This window comes from Ovis canadensis, chromosome 3 (assembly GCF_042477335.2).
Source record: "Ovis canadensis isolate MfBH-ARS-UI-01 breed Bighorn chromosome 3, ARS-UI_OviCan_v2, whole genome shotgun sequence".
Classification (NCBI taxonomy): domain Eukaryota; kingdom Metazoa; phylum Chordata; class Mammalia; order Artiodactyla; family Bovidae; genus Ovis; species Ovis canadensis.
This window is the reverse complement of record NC_091247.1, coordinates 142,007,030-142,032,467: the sequence shown is the minus strand read 5'-3', so window position 1 is coordinate 142,032,467 and position 25,438 is coordinate 142,007,030. Positions and strand designations below refer to the sequence as shown.

Here is a 25,438-nt window from a genome sequence, read left to right as displayed (position 1 = left end):
GAAAAAGAAGGGGTTCCTCCTGAGAGATTCTAACTTTCCCTGCCACACACAGGGAGATCCATCTTCCAGCCCAGAGAGGTCCCAAGGAAGCATTCCTCTGGGACTGACCAGGAAGGATCCAAGTGCTCAGGGCAAAGCTAATTCCAGCATATGGGCACTCTTGTGACAGCTTGGGGGCAGAGGGACCCTGACGGTCAGAGAGAGGTAGAAAGGCCTCAAGCCAGGCCTAGGAAACATAACCAGCTGCCCTCATTTGAGCCACCTGGATAGATAGGGTCTTGTTCTTCAGCTACACCAGGTCAGTCCTGAAGCGCCTGTGGGTCTCATCTTAGCTCACTGTGTGACCCTGGGCAAGGCAGAACCTCTGAGTCTGATTTCGCTCACAGGTAGCTCAGAATTTAATCACACAGTGGAGGCCAGAGCCCTTGGTTAGCTGTAAAAGATTGGTCTCAAAACCTCAAGTAGGAGCTTCCTTCCCCTGAACACTACTGAGTCCTTCCCACTTTAAGACTGTGGAGTTTAAGATTTGTGGATTTATGAGAGCAGTGCCTTGAAGAGAGAGAGTGAAAAAAAGGATGGAAGGGGGTAGACTGGAGGCAAGACAGAGGTGACAGAGCTTAGTCCTCAAAGGCCTCTGGGGTCACGAATGTCATTGTTCCAGTCTGCACCGGTCTGTACCAGGCCCACAGACCCCTGTGCCCCCAAGCCCAGATGAAGATCCTGTCACCCTCTGCCAGGATCAGGGCCACAGGACCCAGGGCAGATGGCCCCCTGTCTTAAGAGGAGAGACCTGGGGGAGGAGCAGCTCCCGCAGGAAACCAGGGCAGAGCAGGAACAATAGCAAGGTTTCTTCCCCCCTTGTTTTCTTTGGCCTCTTAGCTGCCATGGAGCCCAGGTTCCTCCTCCAGGTTCTTGACTTTCCTCCAGCCCGCCCCTCAGCCCTCTGACGGAACAGCACCTGTTCCCTCCCTCTGCAGGAGGCTTTTAAAATTACAGTCACCATGTGAGGAAACTTTACTGGAGCCTCTGTGCCAAGCACCAGACTGTGCTTCCCAAAGATGGGGCATGGGAGCGGTGGAGGCGTCTTCAGTGCAGCTCCACTCCTGGAATCTCGGGGGTCAGTCTTTGCCCCTCTTCCAAGCTCTCAAGGGCCCTCCAGCCTCATTCCCCACATACCTACCCGGGGATTAGGAAAGAGGGAAGGATGGGAGGGGTGCGGGTCGGGGGAAGAAGGGGCGGCGGAGAGGAGGGACTGGGAAGGACTGGAAGAAAGTGTTACCCAGTTCACGGGTGGGAGAACTTGACTTTGGGGGAACTAAAAAAGACCACATGTAAGACATTCAGACGTGGAAAATGATGCAAAGACTGACAAAGTCACAGAGAGTAAAAGAGATGACCAAAGGTGAAATAGAGAGTAGATGCGAGGATGGCCAAGTCCGGGGCAGGCTGGCACGGTGCTCATTAATCCCAAACGCCCCGGCTCCAATCCAGGAGGTCTGCCCCGCCCGAGTCAGGGAGAGGCTCGCGATGGCCTGACCGCCCCGCAAGGCCCTGCCCGGCCGTCCGCCCCCGCCCCCGCCGCCGCGGGCCCGCAGGGAGCTGGGTGGCGGCGGCGCTGTCCTCAGGGAAGCGCATCATTCCAGCCCGGCCGGGCATGAGGCCGGGTCAGGATGCCCAGGTCGCAGGAGGAAAAGGAGGAGCTGGACCCAGCGCCCGGAGAGAAGAAAAGGGGAAGACCACGCCAGAGATCAAGGCTCAGCGGAGGCACCCGTCCGGAGGGCCGAAGAGCGGCAGAGCCCAGAGCCAGCAAAGTCTCCCCGGGAGCCCGGGACAGACAGTGGAGTAGGAGCGCGGGAGCCGCCCGGAGCGCACTATGCGCGGGTCCCAGCCCGCCGGGCCGGTCTACACCGCCGGCCGGGTCACGTGGCCCCAGAGGGCGTGCGGCTGTCCGGGCGGGGGGGCGCGCGGGGCCGGGGGCGCGGCGGCCCTGAAGTGCCCTCCCTGCGCGCGGTGCTGGCCCCCGGGTGCGGGAGCCGCCCACTGCCCCCCCGGGCCCGCCCCGCCGCGGGCCGCCTGCCTGGTATATAGCGCGCCCCCGCAGGCCCCGTGCCACGTCGCTAGCCACGCCGCGGGCACCCGAGACTGTGCGGCGCCCCCGAGCCAGCCCCCCACCCCCTGCACCGCCGCCGCCCAAACGGGCGACCCCTGCGGGGGCTGCTGCCTCGACACCATGAAGAAGGAGGTGTGCTCCGCAGCCTTCCTCAAGGCGGTGTTCGCAGAGTTCCTGGCCACCCTCATCTTCGTCTTCTTCGGCCTCGGCTCGGCCCTCAAGTGGCCGTCGGCAATGCCCAGCGTCCTGCAGATCTCGCTGGCCTTCGGGCTGGCCATAGGTACCATGGCCCAGGCCCTGGGGCCCGTGAGCGGTGGCCACATGAACCCCGCCATCACGCTGGCCCTCCTGGTCGGTAACCAGATCTCCCTGCTCCGGGCGGTCTTCTACCTGGTGGCCCAGCTGGTGGGCGCCATTGCTGGCGCCGCAATCCTCTATGGGCTGGCCCCGTACAATGCCCGAGGCAATCTGGCTGTCAATGCGGTGAGTGCCCAGGGGGCTGGCTGTGGGGCAGGGACCCTGGGGTGGGCTCTGGACCTGGTCCCCAAGCCCCATCTCCAGGATGGGTGGCACAGAGTAGACCAGCCAGCTAACACCTTTGCCAAGAAGGTCATAGCACCCTAAGGCCAGGAAGATGAATCTCCATGGTGGTGCGTGCTCTCCGCCAGCTCCTCGGTTGGTATCCGCCTCCTCTGCCCGCCCACCCACCTCGCGCTGCCGCATCCCAGCCTCTCTCCTGGTGCCTGCTGTCTGCCTTTTCTTACCTCTCTTCTCCTGTCTTACCTCTGAGCTCTTCTGTCCTCCTGGGCACCTCATCGCTCCTGTGTGGTTCTCAGTGGAGTGGTCTCATGGAACCGTCAGTGACAGATGGGTTGTGATCCTGGCTTTGGTGACCCCAACCTCTCTGGGTTTTGTTTTTCTCATTCTCATTACATGGGAATGGCCATGACCTCCATAGAGTGGGACTCAGGGGGGTATGTTTAGAAGCCAGGCTTGTGGGCTCCCTAATCAGGTGCCCGTACATATGGTCTCTGATGAATATTGCTTTCTGCTCCTGGACCCCTCCCCTTCCCGCCATCCCTAGAACTCCAGTTTCAGCCCCCTTGTCCCATCATTAATCAAACACAGAGGAGGATTTTCTCGGCCATTGTCAAACCATGAGTCAGCCCCACCGGAGAGACGGGTTTGAGGTTTGGAACTGGCAGCGGGTCAGGCACGGGCGGGAGGCGGGCTTGGGGGGTGCAGTAAGCAAACTGGGCAGCTGCCCACAGGAGGAAGGGTAAATGCCAGCTTGTGGGGGTTGGGCGTGGGCAGACTGGTGACGGGCCAGTGTCCAGGAAGAGGTCCCCCAGCTTTGTCACTTTGGCCACAGCTTTGCGTTCCAAGCTTTCTGAGCACTAGCGAGTATATAGTCTCTTTGGCAGATGACCTCCCTGAAGTGGTAGGGCTTGGCTTCCAGGCACTTGGGCCCTAGGAGTCCCTGGAGACCAAGACCCCCATCCCTGCGGGTTCCTGGCCATAGAGTCAGAAGAAAGCAGGGATCCTAACACACCATCCCCTTGCAGCTCAACAACAACACGACTGCGGGCCAGGCTGTGGTGGCGGAAATGATTCTGACCTTCCAGCTGGCACTCTGCGTCTTCTCTTCCACTGACTCCCGCCGCACCAGCCCAGTGGGCTCCCCAGCCCTGTCCATTGGCCTGTCCGTCACACTGGGCCACCTAGTGGGGGTGAGCAAAGGCGCCATTTGGCCCCTCAGGGCAAATAATGGGGCCCTGGGGCAGCACCTTCTGGATCAACGAGCCCCCCAGTGAAGACCTAGAGTGGAGCTGCTAGACTCTGGCCCAGACCCAATCCCCTCCAGTGTGAGAAAATACAGGAGTGAGGGGGAGTTGGGATGGGGGCAGGAACCAAGCCCAAGCTCAGGACAGAGAGGAGAGGAGGGTCCAGAGGGAACTGTGAAGGGAAAGGCACCAGGCTAGGAATCGGGGGACAGTTGGATGCCTGGCTGAGCCCCTGAACTGCTAGGGGACCCCAGCGTGGGTCCAGGCCTTGTGAGAGTGGACAGGCATGCTGCCCTCCTCACGGCCTCCTTCTCTCTGTCTAGATCTACTTCACGGGCTGCTCCATGAACCCGGCCCGATCTTTCGGTCCCGCAGTGATCATGAGTCGGTTCAGCTCCGCACACTGGGTAAGGCTGGACCCTCCCCTGTCTCCCTGGCAATGAGTGCCTAGAAACCCAGCCTTAGCAGCTGACAGTTAACAGGACTTTCTGGATGATGGGGGCCCAGAACTTGGGGGTGACTGGAGAGAGAAGGGGATGCAGCCAGAACCAGGGCTAGATTTAGATGGCAGGGGACCCTGTTTGGGGGGCAGCGACTATGCGTGTCTGTCCCTCTAGGGAAGGGAAAGGCACCTGTGCTCTGGAGTTGATCTCTGAGGATTTGGTTTCCATCTTTTGGGGTGGCGGGGGGCAGGGAGGTCCAAGTGTCTGTCCTCTCTGATGTATTATTTATCTGTCCCTGTTGGGGACTGGGGAGAGTCTGCCTTCCTGTGGGTCTGTCCCTCTGGACAATCTGTCTGTCATCTCCTTTGAGAGTTCATGGTCTCTCTCCAGAGTCTGTCTCTCTCCCTGTGTTCATCTCTCTGAGGTTCTCCATGTCTCTTCCCTCTGAAGGTTCATTTGTCTCTCTTTAGGGTGGGGTTGGTGGGCTTCCCAGGTGACGCCAGTGGTAAAGAACCTGCCTGCCAATGCAGGAGACGTAAGAGACTGCAGGTTCGATCCCTGGGTTGGGAAGATCCCCTGGAGGAGGACACGGCAGCCCACTCCAGTATTCTTGCCTGCAGAATCCCATTGACAGAGAAGCCTTGCGGGCTACAGTCCATACCGTCGCAAAGAGTCGAATGCGGCTTGCAGCAGTGGCGTAGTGGGGTTGGCGGGGGCCCTGTCCCTCTGGACCCTTTCAGGACCTGGGTGTTAGTGTTCTTGGTCATCGGGGAGTGGGGTGTCAGTTGATCTGTCCCTGAAAAAGGGCAAATTCTCTCTTTCCGGAGGTGTGGGCATGTCTGCGTCTGTCTCCTCTGAGAGGCCCGTGGGTCTGTCCTCTGGGGGGAAGGCTCGGCCCCAAGGCCTGGGCTCAGCCCTGCCGCTGCCCTGTCTCTGCCAGGTGTTCTGGGTGGGGCCCATCGTGGGGGCTGCCACGGCTGCCATCATCTACTTCTACCTGCTCTTCCCCCACTCCCTGAGCCTGAGTGATCGTGTGGCCATCCTCAAGGGCACGTATGAGCCGGACGAGGACTGGGAGGAGAGCCAAGAGGAGCGGAAGAAGACCATGGAGCTGACTGCCCACTGACCAGCATCAGACAGGGGCCAGCCTCTCAGCCCCTGAACTGCAGGGGAGAAGAAGAGAAGCGCACCACAGCAAGGCCTCCTCCCCCCGCAGCTGGGTCCTCCGGGCTGGGAAAGAGGTGCTGCTCCCCAGGCTGTGCAGTGAAGAGCTGGAAGCAAGAGCACAGGATGGGACTCTTGGGGTAGGGGGCCAGGGGCTGGGTGCTGATGGGGAAGAGACAGGGAGGTGAGCTCAGTGCAGGCTGCCCTGGGGCCAGGCCAGGAAGGGGTGGCTTGGCAGCCTGCATCCCCTCCTCCTCCCCAGCCCCTCTTCCAGAGCCAGGAGGACCCCAGCCCCTGGGGCGACAGGGGTTGTGTCACCCCAGAGCTTCTTAGGTTCATTATATGCCACCTTATTTATTTCTGCTCAAGGATGCAGGGGGTAGGGTGCTGGTGTTTAAGGTGGGGGCTCCCCCAATAAACCACTGACATTCATGTTTGGCCTGTCTCGCTCCAGAAGATACTCAAGATACTGTAGCTCCTCACCTTTCCTCCGCATCATCCCACACCCCCCTCCACATTCTCCGCAATCCTCCGTGGAAAGACAGGGAAACTGAGGCCAGGGGAGGCTTAGAGAGTCAGAGAGGCGGGGTTGAGAGGGCAGAGAGACCAAATGTAGGAACAGAGCGGGAGGTCAGAAGGGGGCAGTGGGAACAGAGAAGGTCCTCACCAAGCGACCGCCTGCTCACCCCTCCCTTCTCAGCTATGTCAGGTCCTTGCCACTTGAGGAGGGCCTGGCACCTGAGTCAGGGTGTGCTTAGCAGGGTGGAGGAGAAGTGAACCGGCCAGCAGCCCCTTGAGATGCCAAGGGGCTGAGCAGCCAGGTCTGTCATCGGGCCAGGGGACACAGTCCCAACTCCCCTCTCGGCCCCTGGAGGTTCCAGAAAGGTGCCACGTTGGGAGCCTGTGTCCAGAGGGAGAAGCCCCTGCCCCCACCCCTATCGGAAGCCATACCCGACGCACCTCTTCTCTGGGTCTGCCTCCACCAGCCAGGGTTCCCACTGTCCTCCCCTTGGCCTGTAGCGCTTACTGTCTTGTTCCCTTGCCATTGACGCTCCTTGGGACACCTCCTTAAACTCAACAAGCCTCTGCCTCTTAAACTATAAAATGAGAATAAAAAAGTGCTCCCTCACAGGGTTGTTGTGGGGTCAGATGAAGGGAGGGAGGGAGATTCCTGGGACTGGGCTGCTCTCTGTGTGGAGAGGGGCAGATAAAGCTCAGGACACAGCTCTGCATCAGAGTTAGAATCTGGCTTTGAGTTCAGTCTGGTTGTGCAACTCTGGATGACACAAGCTGTCCAAGTTTTAATTACTTCGTCTGTAAAAATGGGGATATTTGTACCCATTTCGTGGATTGTTGTGAAGATAAAATGAGACAATGGACAGAGAGGAAACACTTGGGCAGACATCTCAGATCATGGGCTTGATTTGCTTGTATGCAAAGAAACCAGCTGGGCCCCCAGCCACACCCCAGTTCTGGAGGGCCTCTCCTTTCCTGAGAAAGGTCCCGCTTCTCCCTGGCATGGGAACCTCTCCTTGTGGTTTTCAGTTTTGCTCCAGAAGAGAAGGGGCCAGGAAGGCCAGGAGATGGACTGAAAAGGGATGGGAGAAGCTACTGACAGTGGCTGACAAGGGTCGGTCCCAGGGGGTGGGGGTGGGGGTGGGGGCAGATGCTCCAGCCCTCCTCCCAGCTTGGGTGGTGAACGTGTGAGTGCTCGGTTGCTTTAGTCGTGTCTGACTCTTAGCAGCCCCACGCACTGTAGCCCAGCAGGCTCCTCTGTTCATGGGACCACGCACTGTAGCCCAGCAGGCTCCTCTGTTCATGGGACCACGCACTGTAGCCCAGCAGGCTCCTCTGTTCATGGGACCACGCACTGTAGCCCAGCAGGCTCCTCTGTTCATGGGACCACGCACTGTAGCCCAGCAGGCTCCTCTGTTCATGGGACCACGCACTGTAGCCCAGCAGGCTCCTCTGTTCATGGGACCACGCACTGTAGCCCAGCAGGCTCCTCTGTTCATGGGACCACGCACTGTAGCCCAGCAGGCTCCTCTGTTCATGGGACCACGAACTGTAGCCCAGCAGGCTCCTCTGTTCATGGGACCACGCACTGTAGCCCAGCAGGCTCCTCTGTTCATGGGATTCTCCAGGCAAAAATACTGGAATGGGTTGCCATGCCCTCCTCCAGGGGATCTTCCCCATCCAGGGATGATTGAACCCGCGTCTCCTGCATCTCCTGCTCTGCAGGCAGAGTCTTTCCTGCTGAGCCACTGGAGAAGCCCAAATTTGGGTCTGAAGAAGTGAAGTCGCTCAGCCGTGTCCGACTCTTTGCGACCCCATGGACTGTAGCCTACCAGGCTCCTCTGTCCATGGGATTTTCCAGGCAAGAGTACTGGAGTGGGTTGCCATTTCCTTCTCCAGGGGATCTTCCCAACCCAGGGATCGAGCCTGGGTCTCCCGCATTGTAGGCAGACGCTTTTACTGTCTGAGCCACCAGGGAAGTCTTGGGTCTAATATCTGTAAAAGGGAGCTGCGGGCAGCCCTGCCCTGTCCTGCCTGCCTGCCTGGCAGCTTTATAGTTAACATCAAATGGCAGTGTGTGTGAAACCCCAGTAAAGGAGTGCACCCACCCCGACAGCTGCCACCACCCCTGCCTCTACCCAAGAGCCGCGCTCAAGTGCCAGCTCTGACCAGCAGGGGGGGACCTCGTCCACCGAATCCACAGCTGCTGAGCTTCCTAGTCCCGCAAGTCCCGGGTCTGGGCTCCAGTCAGATGGAGCGCCGACGAGAGGGCACCTGGAGTCTTTCAGGTCTGGGTCCTCTGGGGTGGGTCCCCAGCCCACCCCACCCCACCGCACTGTCGGGGAGTGGTCCAGAAGAGAGGGGATTCCTTCCCTTCCTCTTTGCCCAGGGGCAGCCAGTTTCACCAGGTAGGAAGATGGACATGGTGATGGATGGAGAGATGGAGGAGGATCAGGGATCAAGGCAGAGAATAGACAGAGTGTTGGCTGTCCAGATGCATGGACAGGAGGGGTGACTGGGAGGGTCAGCTCTTTCAACCCCAATCTGTAGATCAGTATATCAGTATACAGTATACAGTATATCTGTATATCAGTATATCAGTACCTCACCTTTCCAAACGGCTCAGGTGAGGTACAGTCGTGACTGGGAGCCTGGCCTCTCCATCCAGCCCAGAAACTTGGTTCCTTTCTTGGACGGACCCCAAGGGAAGCAGGACGCAGTGAATGGCGGGTCGATGAGGGACAGACTCTCAGGGATGTGCGGGGCACCCCGTCTGAGGGAGGTTCGCCTAGGGCTTGAAGCGGACTAGGTGCCACGCGCCCGGCTGTTTGGCCAGCAGAGGGCGCTGCGCCCCCTCCTGTCGGATCCTCTCCGAGCAGCTCGCGTCCAAGGCTGGCAGAGACCTGCGCACACACGAGTCAGCACACTCTAACCCCGCTCTACGCGGATCTCCGGTTGCACCAAGCGGGCTGCGTCTTCTCCGCATAGACTTCTCGCTCCGCATGAGTGCGGAGCCACATCGCCTGTCCCCCATTCCTCCTCACAGGACCGCTGGGCATCAGACCTTGGTACCTGGCTCCACGTGTTCTCTGAGGGGTACACGTGTGTGTCGTATCCAAGCACACACATGCTCAGTCACCCCCTCTGACCCTCTGCTCCATCTGAAGACAGAACCCAGACGAGCCTTGCTTCTCCGTAGGCTGCTTCCTCCCTTTCCCCTCCCTCTGCGCTCAGGGACGGCCAGTTTCCCCAGGTGGACATGGTGACATGATGGAGAGGTGGAGAACTAGGGGTCAAGGCAGAGGATAGGCAAAGGGCTGGCTGTCTAGATGGCTGGACAAGAGGAGGGGTTGCTGGGCAGGTCGGCCCTCTCAGCCGCCCTCTGAGCCTCCGCTTCCTCTGTCCAGGTTTTAGTGCAGTGGGTGAGGGGATACAAGGGAGATGACCTTGAATCCTCCCCTTTCTGTCATGTTTATTGTTTCTCCTCCTCATCTCCCCATCATCCCTCCTCCTTCTCCGTCTTGCTCCCCCATCCCTTCCCAGCCCTGAGATAGGACCTTAGCACTCACACTGCCCCAAGTGGACTTGCTCACGCACACACACACCTGCTCATACACAGAGATGCCCACCCTGGTAGTCTAGAGTGCTGGGAGACAGGCCTCCGAAAGAGCGAGAGCACACAGCTACCTGGCAGGCAGCTACAGACAGCCAGGTATGGGGCTTGACAAAAACTCTTGCAGCATGAGTGACCTCAAAAGCATGCCACTAGGACCCAGGAAGGCTAGGTTCAGGGACATGCTGGCTAGAGCGAGTTCTGGCCGATGTCCACCTGTCCTGGACAGGTAAAGGACCAAGTTCCAGGCCAGGCAGGGTCCCAGGAGACTCTGCTCCAGGTCAACTGGAGACCAGGGCCACCGCCCACTGAAGGCTCTCAACCCCGGGTCCCAGAGCAGGGGCCTCAGGTGCTGCTTGTCCTGGACCATTTCTAACCCAGCACGGTCTTCACAGCTCTCACTGGAGTGGGAAGGGAGGTGACAATCCTAATAGTCACCATTTTCTGACTTTCTCCAAGGCATCAGCACATTCACTCCTAACAACATACTGTTGCTGCTGCTGCTAAGTCGTCTCAGTCATGCCCAACTCTGTGCGACTCCATAGACGGCAGCCCACCAGGCTCCCCCATCCCTGGGATTCTCCAGGCAAGAACACTGGAGTGGGTTGCCATTTCCTTCTCCAATGGATGAAAGTGAAAAGTGAAAGTGAAGTCACTCAGTCATGTCCAACTCTTAGTGACCCCATGGACTGCAGCCCACCAGGCTCCTTCATCCATGGGATTTTCCAGGCAAGAGTGCTGGAGTGGGGTGCCACTGCCTTCTCCAACAACATATTAGGGAGGTGGGAACTAACATCTCCACTTTTTTTGTTTGGCCTGGAGGCGCAGTTTGCAGGATCTTAGTTCCCCAACCAGAGGCTGAAACTTGGCCCCCAGCAGTGAAAACTCAAAATGCTAACCACTGAACCACCAAGGAATCCCCATCATCTGCACTTTAAAAGTGGGAAAGCTGAGGTGACAGGAGTTAACACTGGTCAGGGGTGCGGAACACATGGCAGTATTCAAATGCTTCTCTTTCTGGTCAAAGGTTCTCAACAGACAGGCGTGACTGCTGTTTGGTGCCTGTGTACAGTGCAGAAGCTGAGGCCAGGTAACGTGCAGGGACTGGGAGGCGTCTGTCCTCAGGCCCTCTGTGGCCCTGTCTGAGGGGCGCAAAGGAGGGAGATGCCCTTGAAATTCGCTGGGACAGCCCCTGGGCAGGGAATTCCCCCCACCTCTCCGTGCCAGGGAGTAATGTCACTCACACTGTGCCCACAGCCACATTCCTTCAGTCTGAAGCATTTCTTGTAAAACGCCTTCATGCCACGCAAGCCTGGGAGTCTGCACTGGAACAGTGGCAGGACCAAGGAGGTCAAAGCCAGAAGTAGCCACTAGTTATTCCCAAGCCCATCTTCTCTATGAAGTTTGCCCTGACTCTGCTGGAGGGGGGAAATTAGGGCAGGCTTCATAGAGGAATTGAACTTGAGCAAAGTCTTGAAAGAAAACCAAAAAAGAAAGGCATTCCAAACCCAGAGTCTCCCCTACTCGGTGATTACCCAGGCACGTTTCAAAGAGCCAGCCAGGCAGAGGGAGAAGTGAAAGTCACAGATGAGGCTGGGAATGGCCGAGAGAGGTCCCCAGTCACTCGAAGGGAGCCAAGAACCCAAGGAGGGGCCTCGACTCGAACCCAGGAAAAGGGCTGCCTCTTCTTCAGGACCAGAGGGAAGCTGGCAAGGGGATAGGGGGCTGCAGGGGCAGGGGATGGGGGAGGATACGTGAAGTCTTGCCCCCTAGTTTCACTTTCTAGGTAGAACAAGAGGCAAATCGATCTGCTGGAAGAAAGCCAGAGCAAGGCAGGGTACTCGAAGAGAGTAGGGAAGATTTGAAGCAGGGCTTAGAAGAATAGGGAGAGGGCTGCCTGGGGACAGTGTGGTGTATGGATTACTGAGACCCCCACTGAGGCCAGAGACCATAGGCTTGTCAAGGCATCAGTCTGCATGGCTGGCTGAGTTTCTCCAGCAGTGCTCAGCAGCACAGATGGGAGCAGAAGTGTGTGGAGGAGAATGTGCATGGGGGTCAGGGAGGACAAGGTGCAGAGAATGGGTAGCTGGGACAGGGACACTGCAAGGTGAGATGCCAGGGGATCTGGCTGGACAGAGTAGAGTCAAATCAGGAGGATGGGATGAACAGAAAGGGGAGAGGGGAGGATTGGGGGAGGGAGGTGGCTGGAATTGAAGTGGGGGAGGGTGGTTGGACAGAGCCTGTGGTCAGAGTTGGGATATTTCACTTGAAGATTTCAGAAGGCCTGTCCCAGGTAAGGACAGGTATAATAAGGCTGTAAGGCGAGCTGGCTGAAATGAAGCAGACATGAAAGCCTCCAGGAGGTCAGGAAACTTATTCACTCATGCATTCATTCAGCAAATATTTATTGAGCACCTGCTGCAGGGCTGAGCCAATCCCTATGCAAGAGGGTACATGTAGGGATGAACAAAGCTTGGTTCCTGCCCCCCAAGGGGCTCCCCGCCTCACTGGGGCGATACATTAACACCGTGCCAACACCCATGGTGACTGTAGTGTAAAGGGCCAGGTGTGGTGAGGCCTCACCCAGGAAAGGGCCAGGTGATGTCAATGCTGAGCCTTGGGAATAGATTGCTGCTGTTCAGTCGCCTGCTAGTCGCGTCTGACTCTGTGACCTCATGACTGCAGCACGCCAGGCCTCCCTGTCCCTCACCGTCTCCCAGACTTTCCCCAATGTCATGTTCATTGCTTTGGTGATGCTGTCCAGCTATCTCATCCCCTGATGCCCTCTTATCCTTCGGCCCTCAATCTTTCCCAGCATCAGGGACTCTTCCATTGAGTTGTCTGTTTTCATCAGGAATCAATTAGGGCTCCCCAAAACAAAGGACGTGGGGTGGGCTTTCCAGGGAGAGGAGAGAGTATCCCCCCAGGGGAGACCAGCATGAAGTATTCTAGGACCACTGGCCATTTGGTGAGGCCAGAGAGTAAAGGACAAGACAGGAAGTGGGGAGAGGCAAGGCAGGAGAAGCGGGTCCCTCCCAGAGGACCGTGGAGGCCAGGCACGGAGCTCACAGAGGCGACCAGAAGCTTTGAAGGGATTTTAGCGAGGAGCAGCAGGATCAGATTTGCATTTTAGAAAGATCACTCAGGCTGCAGTGTGGATAATTGATTGGAGCAGAGCAAGGGAGACGGCAGAGAGAATGGCTGAAGGCTGCAGGGCAGCAGGGTTGGCAAGAAGAGGGCAGGGGCAGGAAATACTTGGGACTCTGCATCAGTAGGACTCGATGCCTTGGCTGGACGGGGGCAGGAGGGCGAGGTCAAGGATGCCTCACAGGTGCCACCAGCTGAGCTGGGGCCAACAGAAGGAGTGCATTCAGGGGGCCCAGGGAGAAATGAGGATCTCATCGTGAGACACGTCACATTTGGGGAATCTGAAGACACCAGGGGACATCTGCTGGGCAGGGACACACGACTCCGGGCGCAGCCTGGGCACTCCGCTGCGAGGTGATGAGTGTATTATTTTAGCAGCTTGGCAGGTTCTTCTTAGGGACAAAACACTTCTGTTTGAGAAAATACCTTGGTATATTGCTGGGGGTTAAAGGGCAGAGCCTAGGTGTGGGTAAACTAAGGCCAGCACAGTCACAAGAATGGTAAGCTGCCCTGTGAAGAGGCACAAGAGGGCGAAGAGTCAGTGGAAACTCCAGACCAGTGGGCAGCAGAGGTACCCACCACCACAGGTGTCACCAGTTAGCTGTGGAGCAACCCTCCCCACCTGCCCCTCTGCACCCCTGCAGGCCCACGTCCTCAGTAAAGTTGACCCCATTCACATCAGCTTTCAGAAAATGGTGCTTTAGGTGGAAATGAAGGACAGAGCTTCCTTCACATCTGGGTTTATGGGGTGCAGAATAGTGTGAGCCCATTTGGAGGCCAAGTCTGCAGGCAAAGGGGGCCAGGAGACTAGGAGCCTGGGGGCGGGGGGTGCATGGGGCCCTCTGACATAGGCCTTGGACATGGGGATCTGAGTGATCTCGTTCTCTCTAAGCTGATGTCGCAGATGGGAGCATCCTAGAGTCACCTGCGGCCCCCAGACTGGGTGTCGGCCAGCAGCAGAGTTAGGCCTGTCCACCTTGGAAAACTCCTGGAAGGTTCCAGTTCAGTGCCCAAGGACAGCCCCCCTCCTTTGGCTGTCATGTGAGTTTAGGGTGGGGCGAGCGTGTGGCCACCCCCACACCTCCCACCCCACCCCACCCCGGCACACATAACCCTGTCAACCTGCCCCCTGCCAGTCTGACCAGCATGGTCCTTGAACCAGCAGCACCGTGAAGGAGCTGCAGGCTGGGGCCGGAGCAGCCGGAAGACCGGAGATCAGAAAAGGCACATAGACCTGGGAGCAAAGGCACCAAGGCCTGGGCGCGATGGAGTCAGGCCGGCGCAGCTTGGCCAAGATGCTGGTGTGCCGGCTCTGGATGACCATCAGCAAGGCTCTGTTTGCCGAGTTCCTGGCCACGGGGCTGTACGTGTTCTTTGGCGTGGGCTCGGCTCTGAGATGGCCCCTGGCGCTTCCCTCTGTGCTGCAGATCGCCATCACCTTCAACCTGGCCACAGCCGTGATCGTGCAGATCACCTGGAAGTCCAGCGGGGCCCACGTCAACCCTGCTGTGACGCTGGCCTTCCTCGTGGGCTCCCACATCTCCTTGCCCCGGGCTGTGGCCTACGTGGCTGCACAGCTGGCAGGGGCCACGGCGGGAGCTGCTCTGCTTTACGGGGTCACGCCTGGGGACATCCGAGAAAACTTTGGGGTCAATGTGGTAGGTGCAGGGAGGGGGAGAGGCAGGTCTGTACAGGTGGTAAGTGGGGAGCGCCAGGCCGGGGCAGAGGGGGTACAGCAGAGCACGTGCTCCACACCTGCGCTGGGGACGTGGGGCCCTGGGGAAAGACCATGGCCTTAGTGCAGGCAGAGCAGGAAGGAGACTGCAGTTGGAGGAACAGTGGGGAGATGGGGGACAGGAAGGAGCCACACTAAGGCCCAGGAGTGGGAGGAGGACCAGGCACTTCAGGGTTGGAGCAGCCAGGGAGAGGTGGGGCTGTGGGGGCAGCAGGGGACCCTGCACCTACTTCACCTCCCCAGTCCACACCCCCCATCCCCTCCTGCTCCTCTGTCCCCAGCACTCTGCGGACTGGCTCACCTCCCCAGATTTCTCTAGTCACCCGTGTTCCACCTGCATCCCCCAGTCCCCACCTTCCACTCCTACGCAGCCCAGGCAGCCCATGGGCGAGCATCGTGCAACGCAGCTTCTCCAGCCTTCCCTCTCCCACCAGCCCTGGGCCCCCACCTCCCCTGGGACCGTGGCCCCGACCACCCTGTGGAGTGGGTAGGGTGCTGCTCACTCCCGCAGGGAGCAGGTGTCCTTGTGGGCTCACTTCAGGGCTCACCTGATCCCCAGTGCACCGCTCTCCCCAGCCCATTAGCTCCTTAAGTCCTGGGGCTGGCGGTGGCAAGGTGTCGCAACCCTTACCGTGAGGAACGAGGGCCCAGGGTCACTATCCCCGGGCAGAGTCCGCTGCCTCCAGCGCGCGCCGCTCCTCGCACAGGTCCGGAGCAGTGCCTCAATTGGCCAGGCGGTGGCGGTGGAGCTCATCTTGACCCTCCAGCTCGTGCTCTGCGTTTTCGCCTCCACTGACAGCCGTCAGAACACGGGCTCCCCTGCAGCCACAATTGGAGCTTCGGTGGCAGTGGGCCACCTCATCGGGGTAAGGGGACACCTGCCTGTGCACCCACTGGCCCCTCCCTGGGGAGGTGGCGGGGGCCCTGGGGGCCAGAAGAGCCCCTCCCCGGACTTCTCATGCCTTGCAGCCAAGGCTATGCCCCATTTCAGGCCCAGGGCCGGGGGACCCAGAGCCCCAGTCTGGGGCTGAGGCTTGAGCGAAGGGGGGGAGGAGGACTGTCCTCTCCTAGGGCTGCTTTCAGGCTGCTCACGCCCTGCCCTGCACTCGCTCCTCAGTTCTATTTCACCGGCTGCTCCATGAACCCAGCCCGCTCCTTTGGTTCCGCCGTCATCGTGGGGAAGTTTGAAGTCCACTGGGTGAGACCCTCTGCCGGCAGCCAGGGGAGGGGAGAGGCCCCAGTGCCCACAGGGACTTTCACCAGCAGGGGGGCCCCAGACACTGGGGGAGACAAGTCTCCCTGCCACGGACCATCTTCACTCCCGGTGGAGGTTTCCCTAAGCTCAGAAGACCAGGGCCAGCATCCTCTCTTGCCCGCCTCAAAAAGTCGGGGACACCCAGTAGACTGGCGAGAAGTGGGCCAGGGCCGGCGCTGCAGCACTGGCCTGGGCCTCAAGTCCTGGCTGCTTCCTTATTCACTTCCTCCAGCTGGACCAGTTTCCAAACTTGGATGGAGAAAAAGACAAACAGAAATAGACACACAAACACACCAGCAGGGACAGGAAGAGCACTAGCCAGGGTTCTGGGCTGGAACAGGGATAAAAGGAGGGAGGCAGGGGTGGTGGGGGCCTGACCCAGGCCAGGGGAGGCTATGTCCCTCACCTGCAGAGACACAGGGTCGGGGTTGCTGGGGGTGGGGGCAGTGGACAAGACTTGTGCTTCTCGAATTTGCCACCTTGTAGAAAGCTCCAGGGCTCCCAAGAGACCAAGTCAACACTGGAAAGCAGGTGGAGTCCCAGAGCTGCCCTGTGGTCTTGACGGCTCACGAGCAGGGCGTCTGCTTCTGCCTCCTCAGATCTTCTGGGTGGGACCTTTGACGGGAGCCGTCCTGGCTTCGCTGATCTACAACTTCATCCTGTTCCCTGACACCAAGACCCTGGCCCAGCGACTGGCCATCCTCACGGGCAGTGCAGAAATGGAGAAAATGGAAGGGGAGCAACCCCAGAAAAGAGAAAGCCAGTCCAACTCAGAGGACACTGAGATGGAGAGCGTGTGTCAGGTGGCATAGAGCTTGGCCTCTGCCCTCAAGCCTCTGAAAGGAGCCCTGAAAGTGGACAGCATGCTTTGTATAACCAGATTTCAGGTTTTCCTGGGGACATGGGGGGCTTGTGAGGTAGGGTGGGAAGGCTTGGCCTCTTGACCTAAGAGGGTGGGTGGGGGATCCCCAGCATTACATTTCTAGAAGGAACCTGGGAAGCAAATCTGCTCCGTTTCCTCTTCTTCCATCACTTTTAATGGGGCCAAGCAGAGGGAGGCAGGGGAATTCATCACCACTCTCCCTGTCTCTCATCTGTCTGGACCCCAGGCAGGACCCTGGGCTTCCAGGTCCCCATGTCTTGGAGAAAAAGGAATCTGAGCCCAGACATGCTCTCTGCTCAGAGGCTGTGGGGACCTCCGGGAACCCTAACTTCTCACCCCACTGTTGGAAGTAGGATCCAGACTTCCCAGAAGAATCAGGTCCTAGGCCAGCCTCTGAGCTCCAAGGAGGGATGTCTCTGCCCTTGGATGTGGATGGGGGATGTGGCTTCCCTCAGACTGGAGGCTTCCTGGGGCCAGATTGTCCCCTCCAAATAGATCTTCATTCCTCACCCCTCCAAATGAGGAATCAGCAGAGAGCCCCTCCCTTGGGAAGAGCTGGCACAGAGAGGAACCTTTTCTCCAGCTAGTGGAGGGGCAGGATACGGGTAAGGGAGGTTCAGTCCAGATGGGCCTTTCTCCCCAGGTGTTCTCTTGCCTTCCACTCCAGCCCCATCCACAGAAACAGTCCTGATGGGGGAAGGTCCCGTTGCACCACTCAGTCCGTGAGCTGGGCCTGAAGAAGCCATCACCAGACTCATTCTCAGCTCTGCCGGGATGCCCCATAAGCTGTTGAATATGCCCCAAGGATGGTGGGAAGTCAGGAGTAACCCAGGAAACCAAGATTTGCAGTTCAGTGCCTCTGAAGGACTACCGGAGTCTCACCTAGTTTGTTAATATTTTCAAGCTGTTATCAATCTACTCTGCCTATGACCTGGGATCCAGTCTGAATCTCAGCTTTCTCAGCTGTAAAATGGGCTGTAAAATCTACCCCTGAGATTGATGTTAAACGAGATTGGAAAAATGTGTTTGGAAGTTAAAATGATAGAATAGAAAAACAAATCCAATAAATGATGATTATTGTGGCTGTTACTGTAATTATTGGGTTTGAATACAATTGCTGTTGATAATGAGAAGAAGGAGGAAAAAAGGGAGAGGGAGACGACTGAGAGGGAGGGAAAAGTCATTTCATCTGCTCTACTTACCCAGGGCCCTGCCTTCTTTCCTGGACCTACTGACCTTTGAGAGCTTTGTGAGTGTGTGTGTGTGTGTGGGGGGGGTGATGGGGGAACAAGAGTCAGGTTGGGGAGGGACCCTGGAATGAAGAGACAAGCCAGTAAGTCAATTTTTCTCATCTCTATGGTGCCCATCACTATGGTACCCTGCACTACAGCAGTCAAAAGCATGAAAAACATAGGTCCTTTTCCATGATGTCTCTAAAGGGGCTAGAGGTAGGAGAGGGGCTTCCCATCTCCCAAGGACAGGGCAACAGGGCCCATTCTGTGACAGTGCAGTGGCTGAGTCCTAAGAGCTCGCGGCCACAGCAGCCGTGTTCTGTAATATGGTCAGTGCATAGAACCACTCACATCTCTCCAAGCTGGGCCCCACTCATTCATCTTCACAATCTCTCAGAGCCCAGGGCCTCCTGTGCCCTTTTATGAGCAGGGACAGCTGGGCGTACACGTGTGTGTGTGTGTGTGTATGCATACACACGTGTGCATGTGTGTGACTGACTTGCTGAAGGTCACCAGCTCAGTACCACAGACCCCTCAAGGTCTCCCCAGCTCCCAGCTTAGAATTTTCCAAAACAGAGCTCCAGGGGGGCTTATACAAGCAGCAGCCAGAGAAAAGAAGGAAGCGGGAACTGGAAGGTTGAGGAGGACAGGGGGATGGGGCTCCTGCAGCGAGCTCTTAAGCTCTGAGACAAATTATCTCTGCCTCCCTGAGAACCAAGCACGCAGTGGGTGCTCAATAAAAGTTTGATGAATGAATGACTGAGGCTGGGCGGCTGGGGAGGGAGGGGTGGTGGTAATTGATCAAGAGAACTCGGGAGTCACTGCTCCAAATAGGCCAAGAACACAGCAGCTGAGAAGCCTACGCTGGAAGGCTGGGGGAGCTGGGGAGAGGCTGCACAGCCACTCGAGCTCCTGCCCCTGCCCTAGAGCAGACCGTGGAACCTCTGTCCCAGGAACCTCCTGGCCAAGAGCATGAGGGTGCCTGCCTGAAGAGAAAGCTGGGGGCTCTTTTCCCAAATTGTTCTTTAAAGCTGTGCTCTGTCAGAATAGACTAGAGCAAGAGAGAAGCTTCATGAGAAGTGAGGAATTAGGTTAGAATCTGAAGAGCATCCAAAGTTAGACACAGGAATGAGTAACCAAAGGTTAGCTTCTCCTTCTCTGGAGCCCTTTAGTAGGACAGCCGGCCATCTGCTCGGATGTGGGAAGGGCTGGCCTTTGGGGAGCCAAATTTCAGTGGCTCCAGCCAGGGTCTTCGCTTCACAGGCACAACTGGAGCCTGAATGGGACCGGTGGGGAGCTTGGGGAGGACAGAGACCCAACCAGGCAGACCCTTGGTGTGCACTCCCTTCCTCCCTTTTGTCAGGGGAAGTTTTTAATTAATGGTGTGTAATCTGATCTGGCCCTTCTCCCTGCTGAGTGCTGCCTTCAATCAGCGGAGCCATCTGCAATTGCAATTCATAATTCTCCCGAAAGGGAGGGAGGCCTGGGACGGGTGCCTTGGTGATTAATACAATTAGCCTTTTATGTTGATGATTGTCTTAGCAGGAGCAGATGATGCGAGCGCAGAGCCTAGGCTGTCGCATCCCCATTGGCTGGCAGACAGCCCCTCTCCATCCCCCACCCCCACTGCCTCCTCCGGGTGTAAAGAGGACACAGGTCTAATCTAGGACCACGCTGCACAGTGGGGGGTCTCCACGGAGGGAGCTCCTGGGACTGAGAGGAGAGGAACAAGACAACTATCCAGAGATGTTCACTTTCCAAAGAAAATCACTTGGACCTAAAGTATTCTGTGCATCAAGGTTTTTTTGTTTCTTAAATAGTAAAGCCCATATTAAGATAGAATAGGTGTTGAAAGGGTTGAAAGTTTAAACGTGGGCTCAGCTGCATGGACTCTGGCATGGACTTCAGGATCCCGAGCCTTAGTTTCCTCATTTGGAAAACAGGGTCTGTTCATAAGGGGCTGGAAGAACCCAACAGGGCCTGACACACAGATCTGGTGGTTTTCAGCGTAATCGAGGTAGACTAAAATGCCCTCTGCCGAACAGTTCAGCTGTTTCTCCTGCAGTTTTTAACATGGCCAGGCTACTACTAAAGAAGGAGTCAAAAAGTAAGGCCCTCTTCAGAACACAGTGGTGAAGCATTTGGACGGATTGAGGTTTGGGGGAGATTCAGCGGAGCAAAGGAGGCTGGGTGGATATAAAGTGGTGAAAAGAGCAGGGCTTTGAGCGCCTGGAATCTCATACGAAAGTAAACAAAAGGGGAGCAGCCAACAGAGCTGAAGGTTTAAGAGGCCGCATAGATCAAAATCTGTGATCTTTAATCTATAATGAGGTCAAGTGATCTGGAACAAGCTAATTGGGGTTTTGATGGGAGACTCTGCTGGGTCAGGAGAGGTGATCAGCTCAGCCCCTTTGGGCTCACAGTGCAAGTTCTCCAGGACCTGGAACAAGGAGAAGACAGCTCCTAGCAATGCCAGGCCTCTGGAATGTTAGGGGGAGGACAGGGAGGGATAGAGGGAGGGGAGAGGTTAGGGCTAATCAAGAGGAAGCTTCCGGCCAAGAGGTCACCACTCGGGCAGCTGGGGCAGGGGGTCTGCACAGCCAAGCTCTGTAATCACTTCTCAGGGGGGAGCAGCTACACTGAGGAGCAGTCACATATTTAGCAAAAGCTGCAGAGGGGAGGCATGGTTAGTGAAGGGGGGGTTATGAGACTGGGGAGCCCAAAGGCACTAATTAATAGGCTGCAGTTAAAGGGCAGAAAAGCAGGGAATGGAAATTTTTCAGAGCTCTGATTAAGTCAGATAAAGAGTCAGTTTCTGCCTGAGCTGGGGGTGGAAGACGCCAGAGAGAGACCAACTCCCCTGCACCCCCGCGGACAGACAGAACAAGGCTCAGGCAGGCCAGGGTCCAGCTCTGGGTCAGAAGAGAACAGGACAGCAGTCCAGGACAGCGACCAGTTACAGAGCACCCACCCAGAGGCCCTCCCCAGCCCCGTTGATGCTTCCAGGCCTCTCGAGCGGCCAGGTTCAGCCTGAGTCCCAGCTTTCAAGTCATCAGCTCCAGGCTCTCTGAAGCCTCCAGTTCCTCCCTCCTCTAAAGTTCCGCAGCACTCTGCACCCACCTCCGTCCTGGCACTGAACACATCTCTTCATAGTTTTGGGAACACCTCTCTCTACCCAAGCAGGAAGACTTTCTTAAGCAAAATTATATTTTTAGTCTCATCTCCAGGCAACAGGTTCCTTAACTTGACCATCTGTCCCCATTTTTTATCGGTGCCCATAACATGGCCTTCCAGTTTCCAGTGAGGAAAGTGAAAGTGTTAGTCGCTCAGTCACATCCAGCTCTTTACAACCAGGCTCCTCTGTCCACGGGATTCTCCAGGCAAGAATACTGGAATGGGTTGCCATGCCCTTCTCCAGGGAATGTTTCCAACCCAGGGATCAAACCCAAATCTCCTGCATTGCAGGCGGATTCTTCACTGTCTGAGCCACCAGGGAAGCCCCACTTCCCCAAGGAGGAAAGACCTCTGGCATTCCGGATTTGGTGAGCCAACTGGACAAAGGATTGTACAGATTATCTAACACCTCCGTGTAAAGAACCTTGGATGTTTCAATACTGTACTGTGATTTCAGAACTCTACCAGGATGTGTTGTTATATCGTGGCCAGAGCCTCACTGATCCACAATGTCTTCTTTTCCCCCTTCTCCAACTCGGGGGTCACATGTAAGGGTTCTGGGGGTCATGACTGGGGCAGATCTTGATTCTCTTCTACACATTGCTTGTTTGCTTCTTCACACCAGTTGTCCTGGGGCTAAGCCTTTTCTTATACTGCAACTGCCCTCAGACCTGGGGAAACTCCCCGTTTTAATCTCTCTCTGATCACAGCTAAGTAGAAGGTTCCCTTGTCTCCACATGGGCCAGCCGACAGCCTACCTCTCATGAACAGCTATCTCCAAGCCAAACAATTTGGATGGTAAGCTGCACCGCTACTGTGCAAACCACTGAAGAAAAGCACTGTTATGTTCCACTGATTATAAGAGAATCTAATTCTCATTAAATTGTATTTTTAAGTGCATTTTACAGTCAAGGGAATGATCATTTCTCCTTCAAGTCTTGGCTCCTTAACTCAGATTTGGGAATGGAAGGCCCAAGTGGGATCGAATCGCAGGGCTCAAGTCTTCTTCCTTAGATGACACTCATTGCCCTCGTATGCACTCAACTCCTCTGTGCATCAGTTGCTATTCCAGCTCTTAAATGCCCAGGCCGCCCCTCACAGTGAGCATCTCTTCTCCTTCAGCACCAGGGAGTCCACTGAAGAGAACCCCACTTTTTTCAGAGGCAAAACAAAACACAAACCCTGTCAAAGCCGGGACTGCCATTTTTGAGATCACCTAGCACTCCGACACCAATTATCCAACCAGTTTCTACCCTATGGGGCTACCTGCCCCCGAGCCTCCAGACCAGGGCCCTGAGAAGATGGCGAGATTAGTCATTTCCTCTGAAGCGGGCTAAGACGGCGCCAATAAGCTGCCGACTGCAGGCAGTTCCCGTTAAAGCAAAGCAGCTGGAAAGGGCTTAGCCCTTTAATGCTAGCAGCTGTATCTCCACAGTGTGGCTGCTCTGCTGAGGGGCTGGACTCTGTCCAGAAGCATCAAGCATTTAGCCCCAGTCAATGTATATTAACCTAGGAGGAGAGCAGCCAGCTCCCTGGGAAGAGGGGAGGTGGTTCAGTTAAGCACCTCCACCCCCAGGCTTTGCTTTCCAATGAGGAAGAAAATCCCAGCCCCTTTGTAGGGCTTGCTCTACTAAAATCTGGACAAACAGTATCATCTCACAGGCAGAAAGAGCTTTTCTCACAGGTAGCAAGAACAACTCCATTTTTAAAACTCACCTAAAGACAGAGCCACTTATTTTTTGCTTGTTTTTAACATTTGGCCGCATTGGGTCCTAGTGGTGACTCGCAGGCTTAGTTGGCCCTGCGGCCTATGGGCTCTTAGTTCCCTGACTGGGAATCAAACCCACGCCCTCTCCATTGGGAGGATGAAGGCTTAACCACTGGGCAGCCAGGGAAGTCCCTCCACTTGTAGCTTTAACAAGACTTTAGGCCACTAACAGGCACTCGTTCTCCTTTGACCTTATTTTTTTCCTCTGAGGTCTCAAGTATTCTTTGGATGCCAGGTGTGCATTTGTGTGAACACAACAGACAGGCTTCCTCTTTTCCAAGAGCCCTGGGCTCTGAGGGTGATGAGGGAGAAAGCTGAACAGCCCTCAGAAAGCCCTGGCACAGAGCTGGCTGCTGAAGAGAGATCACTCGAAGACTTCTTACTCAAAGCCAGACGGTGAACATGAGACAGGGTGAGAGCATTAGCTCAGGGGAAAGCCAATGAGCTAATCCGCTGACACGTCTCTAGAAGCGGCCTGATGGCTTTGGCTCAGAGTCTTGCCTGCTCTTAGCTCTGAGCTTCAGAGAGCACACAAGATGTACATGGATGGCCTGGGAACAGACTCCCACTAGGACAACCTTAAGCTCATTCTCCACCAGCCCATCCTCTTTCCACACAGAGGACTGCACCGGACCACCAAGCCCAGGTCCTCCAACCGACCCAACAACCCAACATTAAGGAATAGTCTCCAGTCCCAATGCTTTTCCCAGCGGTCTGGGCCTTCCTGCTCTTTCTGGGTCATCTGTCGAGAGCGCATAGGCACGTCTGCATACAGCCAGCCCTGAGTCGAATTATTTACATACTTAATATTACAGGCCCCATGATGCTGAGGAAGTCTGAAGTAGCAAACACCACAGCTAACCTCTGGAGCAGGAGCTGTAATCTCCATGTTCTAATCCCAGCTAAACTACAGTTTATGAGAATGTGAGTCAAATTACTTCACTGAGTTTGTCATCAATTGGGATCACATCACCTATTCCACCACCACACGTATGTTAAATGGAAGCACCCTGTATATTATAAGTCACCACATTACATTTTCTAGAGGCTTTGTGGAGAATCAGTTCTTAATTCCATCTTCATTGATGACCAGAGAAGATATTAACTGGCAAGTGCTTTATTAGAAGTCTAAATATCCATTTACATGTGTCTAAGCCCAACACACATATGGTGTCCAACTGTGTGAGATGCAAGAGTAATGCTGCATAAAAACAGTGAGACTAAATGAAGCCTGGCAAGAGTTAGAGAGGGAGAAGGTATACAAAAGGGAAAATTCCTGCTTCCAACTCCCTGTCCCTGAAAAGTGGCCTCCTTTCCCATCCTACACGACTGCAGAGGACAAGGCTCCCACACACTGCAAGGTTATTCCTGGTGACGTCAAGCTGTCTTCAGCCTGACTTCGTGAATAGAAACCATCAACAAATATAGACTCTGAAAATGAGAATCTCACAAATCACCCAAGTTAAGGACCTCTTGGTCTGGGGCCTTTCACTTATTTACAAAATGTACCAGCTACAGGAAGCAGATTTTATTTTTTTTAATTACTAAATTCTTAGGTGAAGTGGCCACCCTCCAAACCCTGTTTATACTAACATCACAATGACTAACATGCCCTGACTCTGCAGGCTTAAAAGCTTTTCGCTCCAGTGGCTGAAGCTTGAGTCACGACCGAGATTATCATTAAAGCACACAGATCAAGAACCTACTGTGTGAGCTGCGCCAACTTGAACTCCGTACCTGCCACCCTTGCTTCTCAGGTCTGGACACCACAGCAGCTCTTTTCCTGCTCCTGCTGAGAATCTAAGATAAGGTGACACACGATTAAGCAGACTGCTCAGTGTCCCAGGCACGGCCTTGGGTCACCCACACACTTTCCAATAAGAAACCACATACTGGATGTGCGTGCACGTGTGTCTATCTCCCTGTCAGAAGGCCGAGGTGGGCAGAGAGGCCCTACTACAACCAAACAAAAATAGCAAGCCTGGGATCTCTGCTCTCAGCACTCACACAGTGCTCCTTGTCACTTTGTGCCGCTAGGTAACTGAAGCAGGAATTTAGGAACTTAAGATCCCTTTCAGTGCCACAGGGTCGGTTCATAGACAAAAATTACTTTTTTCCCTACAGTTAACTCAGTTGAGCACCCTACAGTCTTCTGATGGAAACTCAAGATGTCTTCTTGTCCTCTATTTCTGCAAGCAAAGAACTCACCTTCTCAAGGAAGAAAAAAAATAATTAAATATCCAATAATAAACACCAACTGTTGCTCCTAAATCAAACCATGTAATGCTTGCCCAGTTAAATCAACATCAAACTCAGGAGCCTTACACAGATGGATGGAGATGAATGGATTTAAAGATGTAAATATTCTGGCTATTAACAAGTGGGATAATAAAGCTAAACTGCATTAAAGACAGAGTAAGAGGCAGCATCAGACAGGGTTAGGAGCAGGAGGTGGGGGTGACACCCACTCCCAAGCCCCTGCCACAGATCTATCAAGGGAGTACAATTTAATTAAGAAAGCCCTCGAAAGTCAAGCTGTTCCGCATGAAGTACTGTTAAAAGAAGTTGAAGGTTGCTGCATATTTCCCTCTGCTAATATCATTATTATTTTCAT

The 25,438-nt window shown here is 55.7% G+C and overlaps 2 protein-coding genes across 3 annotated transcripts; both read left to right on the top strand.

Annotated features, from left to right (window-relative positions):
- The first annotated feature begins 1,281 nt into the window (after nucleotides 1-1,281).
- On the top strand, nucleotides 1,282-5,933 carry AQP5 (aquaporin 5). 2 transcript variants are annotated; one of them, XM_069580792.1, is made up of 4 exons: nucleotides 1,282-2,593; nucleotides 3,676-3,840; nucleotides 4,218-4,301; nucleotides 5,278-5,933. In XM_069580792.1, the coding sequence occupies exons 1-4, from the start codon at nucleotides 1,874-1,876 to the stop codon at nucleotides 5,461-5,463; spliced, it is 1,155 nt and encodes a 384-aa protein (XP_069436893.1). In that variant the 5' UTR covers nucleotides 1,282-1,873; the 3' UTR covers nucleotides 5,464-5,933. The 2 variants fall into 2 exon arrangements, with proteins under 2 accessions (XP_069436893.1, XP_069436894.1); XM_069580793.1 differs by having other exon boundaries at nucleotides 1,773-2,593; nucleotides 5,386-5,933.
- Nucleotides 5,934-13,820: 7,887 nt separating this feature from the next.
- AQP6 (aquaporin 6) lies at nucleotides 13,821-17,734 on the top strand. Its single transcript, XM_069580791.1, has 4 exons — nucleotides 13,821-14,435; nucleotides 15,220-15,378; nucleotides 15,630-15,710; nucleotides 16,367-17,734. The coding sequence occupies exons 1-4, from the start codon at nucleotides 14,043-14,045 to the stop codon at nucleotides 16,577-16,579; spliced, it is 846 nt and encodes a 281-aa protein (XP_069436892.1). The 5' UTR covers nucleotides 13,821-14,042; the 3' UTR covers nucleotides 16,580-17,734.
- Nucleotides 17,735-25,438: the final 7,704 nt, after the last annotated feature.

Coding starts and splice junctions, on each gene's coding strand:
- AQP6 (XM_069580791.1), top strand. CDS start 14,043: ATGGAGTCAGGCCGGCGCAGCTTGGCCAAGATGCTGGTGTGCCGGCTC. Junction 14,436..15,219: donor AAAACTTTGGGGTCAATGTG/GTAGGTGCAGGG, acceptor CTCCTCGCACAG/GTCCGGAGCAGTGCCTCAAT. Junction 15,379..15,629: donor CAGTGGGCCACCTCATCGGG/GTAAGGGGACAC, acceptor CTCGCTCCTCAG/TTCTATTTCACCGGCTGCTC.
- AQP5 (XM_069580792.1), top strand. CDS start 1,874: ATGCGCGGGTCCCAGCCCGCCGGGCCGGTCTACACCGCCGGCCGGGTC. Junction 3,841..4,217: donor CACTGGGCCACCTAGTGGGG/GTGAGCAAAGGC, acceptor CTCTCTGTCTAG/ATCTACTTCACGGGCTGCTC. Junction 4,302..5,277: donor GGTTCAGCTCCGCACACTGG/GTAAGGCTGGAC, acceptor TGTCTCTGCCAG/GTGTTCTGGGTGGGGCCCAT.